Consider the following 5,397-nt stretch of genomic DNA (forward strand, 5'->3'; position numbering starts at 1 on the left):
GCTTCGACCATACTACAGCCAAGCAACAGAAAAGTATACTCATCAGCACGACGAGGCACTCGCGCGCTTTATTGACCTTCGCAACTTGATTAAGTACATCAAACAGCCATACGATTACTGAGTTTACATACTGTTAAGTTCCTTGCTACCTCGACCTTCAATTCTGTTAACAATCTACTTATCTCTTGGCTTGGCTATAATCTACAATCTACTACAGCGATTAGAAAAGTAGATTCATCAGCACGACGAGGCACGCGCGCGGTTTCTATCCAGAAAGCAGGGATCACCATCATCACTGGTAGACCGTGTTCTGTGATGCTTTCAGGACGTAATAACAGTCATTAGTGTCGTGCTGGTGAATATTGTCCCCGATTCTGGCGCAGTCTTCAACATAGAGGGTCCTTCAGGTTTACATCAGGAGGATTTTTGATTTGGATCGCAGGACTCGAAATATATTTGTTCTTCATATACCTGCACTGGAACATTGAAAGTTACCTGCACCAGATAAGTTTTACCTACCGGTGCAGGTTAGGTGCAGGAAGACATCAGATATACCTGCACAGCTCCAATTTTACCTGACGTGTACTAAGGTGCATATGCACCAAGTATTTTAAGCCCCGAATGGTAATTACTAGCGCGGCAGCGAAGTCGTGAGGCTGAAATAATCGTCTCCATTATCGGCAAGGTCACGATGTCATATTTTCTGCTCTCCATGCCTCTTTGAGGCCATTAAACCCACGCACTATAAGGACATACAAAATATTCAAAGAGATTTAGGAAAGAGAAACATATTTAAACATTGCAAACTTCGAACATCGCAGAGCCATGTGTAAACTTCGCATTAGTGACCATCCCTTACGTATAGAATCCGGCAGGCATAGCCGTACCCCTCTGAAAGATAGAACGTGCGAATTCTGTAATCATTTATATGTTGAAAACGAGATACACTTTCTACTTGACTGTACATTATATAAAGATGAACGCCAAGAGCTATTCGATACTTTACAATTAGACAAGATATGTAAGAAAATGTCAAAGCAGGACATGTTTAAACACTTGATGTCATGCAAGAACGAATGTACAGTAGACAAACTATGTAGTTATGTTTCCAGATGTTTCAAAAAGAGAGAAGAAAGGGCAACTAACAGTAGATGATAGGTAGTATATAGTATTGTTGTATTGTATAGATTCTTAGCACTTTGCATTAGAATATAGCGTACCAGTATGAAATGCTCATGTTTTTGCATACTGCATACCCTCTTGTGCATTCAGCCCAGCTGGGCAAGAACATGCAATAAAGATTCATATCATATAATCCAGGTCCTGTCGACGTAGCGTTTGTAGCCCAGTGGTTAGCGATCCTGCCTCTGGACTAAGAGGTTGGGAGTTCGAATCCCGGCTGTTGTTGCTCACCCGACATGCACGCTACTGTTTAGGGTCGCAGTCCTTCGGACGGGACGTTAAGCCGTGGTCCTCTGTTCATTGCGCTTGTCTAAAAGAGCTAGTGGGGAATTTCATCGGTACAATGAACCTGTAAATACAATACATAGCGTCTGTATTCTCTGTCACGACCAGTGGAAGAGTAGCTCTTCAATGAGCTAAAAACTGGATCGAGATTTCCTTTCACTTTCGTCCATGCTGCTTTAATTTGACAGCTGACAGACTGGAAAGTAAGGGAAGTTAAACATATGCAGAACCACGCGTGTCCTGAGTGACACTTCCATTAAAAGAACTCGCGATTTCATGTTAATTCACGCCTTATTTTGCCGATGTTTATGCAGCAATATCTGCTAAAAGCACTTCGATGTCCGGTAAATGTCGTTTGCTGTCTTAATGCTTCTACACGCCAATCACAAACCTACGCTTTCTGGCACCTTAATAACAAGAAGCAGAGAGTGGAGATAAAACGTTTAAAACGGGGGTAGATGAAAGACCGCCGAAAAGGGACAACATTTGCCGGATACAAAATCTAACAACTAGAAAAACAAATGAGAGATATGATTATCAACCATCGTGGAGTCTGGTGGATTTCGTCTGTCGTCCTGCTTTTCAAAAGAGATAGTCACAAATCAAATGCTTCTGCCGGTGGATCAGAAAAAATACAATGTACAATGTACAGGGGCGATATAACTTGTACTCTCCAAGCAGAGGTTTGGGTTTTGGGGGTATTTTTAGCGCGTTTTTAGGCTTTTTTTATCGAGGTTTCTCTTTTGCACTGAATTTTTCTTCCCACTAAACCCCAAAAATTCAGTGCAAAAGAGAAACCCCGATAAAAAAGCCTAAAAACACGCTAAAAATACCCCCAAAACCCAAACCTCTGCTTGGAGAGTATATAACTTGAGCAATAGCTAGGTGGGTAGAATGCTAGCGCTACATTACCTCATCTCACCTCACCCATCCCATTACATTGCATTAGAGTAGGTCAAATCCCCGCCCAATATCAACCACATACAAGGCATGTAACCTGCAGCTTTCTTAATAGAACGCAGCACTTATCGAGTACGGTAACTTAACACACTGCTCCTGATGGTCTTGACTCGTGTTAAAGTGGTTCGAGGGTTACTACACTAAAGGTGGGATCCGCACCTACATAAGTTCAAGGGCTATTAGAAACCGTGGTGCGCACTGCGTGCACATGTGAAGGAGGTATTGACGAAATGCGTGCGTAGGAAAGAGTTCAGTGAACTTTTTTCAACAGTTGAGACTCTTGATTCTAAGATAATGGATAAATGCTTTTAACAAACATACAAAACGTCACTTGTACGTGTTAATTACGAAGTTTGAACACCAAAAGCCTTAAACAAAGGTAAAATGTTAGCCTTAAACATTATACAGTGAGCATTTTTCAGTAGTGTCCAGAAAGAGTGAAGAAATTAACAGTCACAACTTATAACTATCCTTACTACTTATGATTGGTAGCATTACTGTTGTGTATTGCCTTCAATATTTTAGCATTTCCTTATCATTACATAAAAGCGTTTTATATAACTTCTTGTAGTTAGTTTTAAGACAGATTCAGCTAAGTTAGCTCCTGGCATCGTCATGTCAGAGTTTTAAACCCTGTAAAAAGTTACAATAAGTTACTAAGCTTTATCCACTTTTTGATACAAGAATTGCCAAATTACCATGATTCATTTTTCATAATACAGCGTGTCCTCTTAAAATCCTTGGCCTGATTGTCAAAGATATAAAAGTACCTGTGCAAAGATTTACAGAAGCTACAATGATCATAATTCGCTGAAAAATATGTACTATTCTCACTGACTGATACATTTTGATACACATGTACGAGTATATATTTACACAATGTGTGAGTGTGTGTGTGTGTGTGTGTGTGTGTGTGTGCGTGCGTGCGTGCGTGCGTGTGTGTGTGTGTGTGTGTGCGTGTGTGTGTGTGAGTGTGTGTGTGTCTGTGCGAGTGTGTGTGTGTATGTTTGTGTGTGTGCGTCTGTCTGTGTGTGTGTGTGTGTGTGTGTGTGTGTGTGTGTGTGTGTGTGTGTGTGTGTGTGTGTGTGTGTGTGTGTGTGTGTGTGTGTGTGTGTGTGTGTGTGTGTGTGTGTGTGTGTGTGTGTGTGTGTGCGTGTGTGTGTGTGTGTGTGTGCGTGCGTGTGTGTTCCTGTATTCCGTGATATTGCTTCAAGTTTTCTGGCCAGGAGATATTGTAAAACAGCTTTCTTTTTGACCTTGACTTTTCTCAAGGTCAATAAACTATACATCTATATTTCCTCCATATTCTCTGCATAATTTGACATGAATATACACATTTTTAATTACAAAACTGCCTATCAACGAATAGATGTCTGTTAAAACCATATCGCTGTCTATTAGGTACAAATGAACTATATACAATCTATTTACAAAGCATTGCTTCGTCACAGTTCCAAATCTTGAACCTTTTTCTGTCATCACGCAATTTCAGATTAGAAATCGTCAGCATGAAATACCGTAGGGGCAGTTAGATGTACACGTGATGTACACGTTAGACATGTCATTCTTAAATGTTAGGTGCGAGTATCTCACGTGTTGACACGTGAGTTAACACATGTTAGACATGTGATGATGCGTGTTTGAGAAGTGATTTCGTCATGTTAGACACGTGATTCATAAATGTTAGGTACATGCCTGTTACCTGTGAAACGTGATAGATACATGTTAGACATGTTAGTCCTCAAATGTTACACATGTGATTCCCACGTGCCAGACACGTGAATCAGACATGTTAGACACATGTTAGACGTGTGATTCCCACACGTACACACAAAGCTCACCAAACTCCTGTTTAAAACTCGGTTCGTTGTATCTTGCGTTGCTAGTGCTCCTGGTCACCGGAAATGCCGTCAGGCGAGTCAAGGCTGTCGCGGAAGTGACGTTGGAGTGACGTCGGTCTGGGCAGGGTGGTGACGTATTTGAAGCGACTTGTTCGAACAGGAGATGGTTCTGTAGAGTATTCCTGTTGACGTTGTTTCTGTCCCTGGCAGTGTTTCTGTGTGCCTGCTGAAGGGAATTGCGCAAGGTGAAGACAATTGACAATTAACACTTTTCAGGCCGTGATTACCTGCAAAAAAAAAAAACACGACGGCACAGGGGCCCAAAATCCTGGGGTTCGGTTATTAGTATTTACTTTACTTAACAGTTGCTACAAATACATCGCAACTTTGTAAAAAAAAAAATTCGGTACGCATGCAACCCACCCCATTCTTAAGCTTTTAACTAAGTAGTGGATCTTGGGGAAGCGTCCGAGTAAAACTAGCCTCCATCAGGCGTTCCTATTAAAGCGGGTTTGGACAGTAGAATTTGGCAAGCGCCAGTACCTGTCCAGAAGTGAAGGTGTCGGACCCTTCCGAGGAAGAACAGCACTTGAAGAAGGCTGTGTGGAACCGGGTGTAGAGAAGACCAGCCTTTTTGGTACATTTAGGTAGCAGATCTCGAGGAGCGGACTAGATCTATAACCAGGCTAGGCTAATCTAATTCAAGTGTAGCCTCTACCAGACTTCGAGAAGCGGCTGGGAAGAGTAGAAATAGGCCATAAAGACAAATGTCACAACAGGAGAGTGATAATTCGGGAGCGGCAAAATGTTCTCTCAGCGCCGACCAACTCCCCTGGTATGTTTTCTGTCTTTCTGGCCGACTTCCACACTTTCCAGTCGCTTCCCGAAGACCGGTAGAGGCTAATGCTAATCCAAGCGTTACCTGTCCTGAGGTGAAGGTGTCGGACCCTTCCGAGGAAGAACAGCACTTGAAGAAGGCTGTGCGAAACCGGGTGGAGAACAGCGTGTAGATGATGGGGTTGAGGGAACAGTTGATGTACACCATCATCCGCATGAAGATCGTCAACTATGAGAGGGAGGGGAGAGAGAGGCGGAGAGAGAGGGAGAGAAGGAGAGAGAGAGGGGAGGA

General features: G+C 42.6%; 1 protein-coding gene across 1 annotated transcript in view; it reads right to left on the minus strand.

The window, feature by feature from the left end:
* Nucleotides 1-3,975: 3,975 nt before the first annotated feature.
* The window catches only part of LOC109475126 (growth hormone secretagogue receptor type 1-like), a 22,268-nt gene continuing 20,846 nt past the window's right edge, over nt 3,976-5,397 (minus strand). Inside the window, exons 8-9 of the mRNA XM_019775662.1 lie at nt 5,191-5,334; nt 3,976-4,494 (exon numbers count right to left, since the gene is read on the minus strand). Coding sequence (XP_019631221.1) covers nt 4,231-4,494; nt 5,191-5,334 — 408 coding nt within the window. The 3' untranslated portion in view covers nt 3,976-4,230. The remainder of the gene's footprint in view (nt 4,495-5,190; nt 5,335-5,397) is intronic.

The sequence above is a fragment of the Branchiostoma belcheri genome, unplaced genomic scaffold (genome assembly GCF_001625305.1).
Source record: "Branchiostoma belcheri isolate BF01 breed outbred unplaced genomic scaffold, Haploidv18h27 scaffold33, whole genome shotgun sequence".
Lineage (NCBI taxonomy): Eukaryota > Metazoa > Chordata > Leptocardii > Amphioxiformes > Branchiostomatidae > Branchiostoma > Branchiostoma belcheri.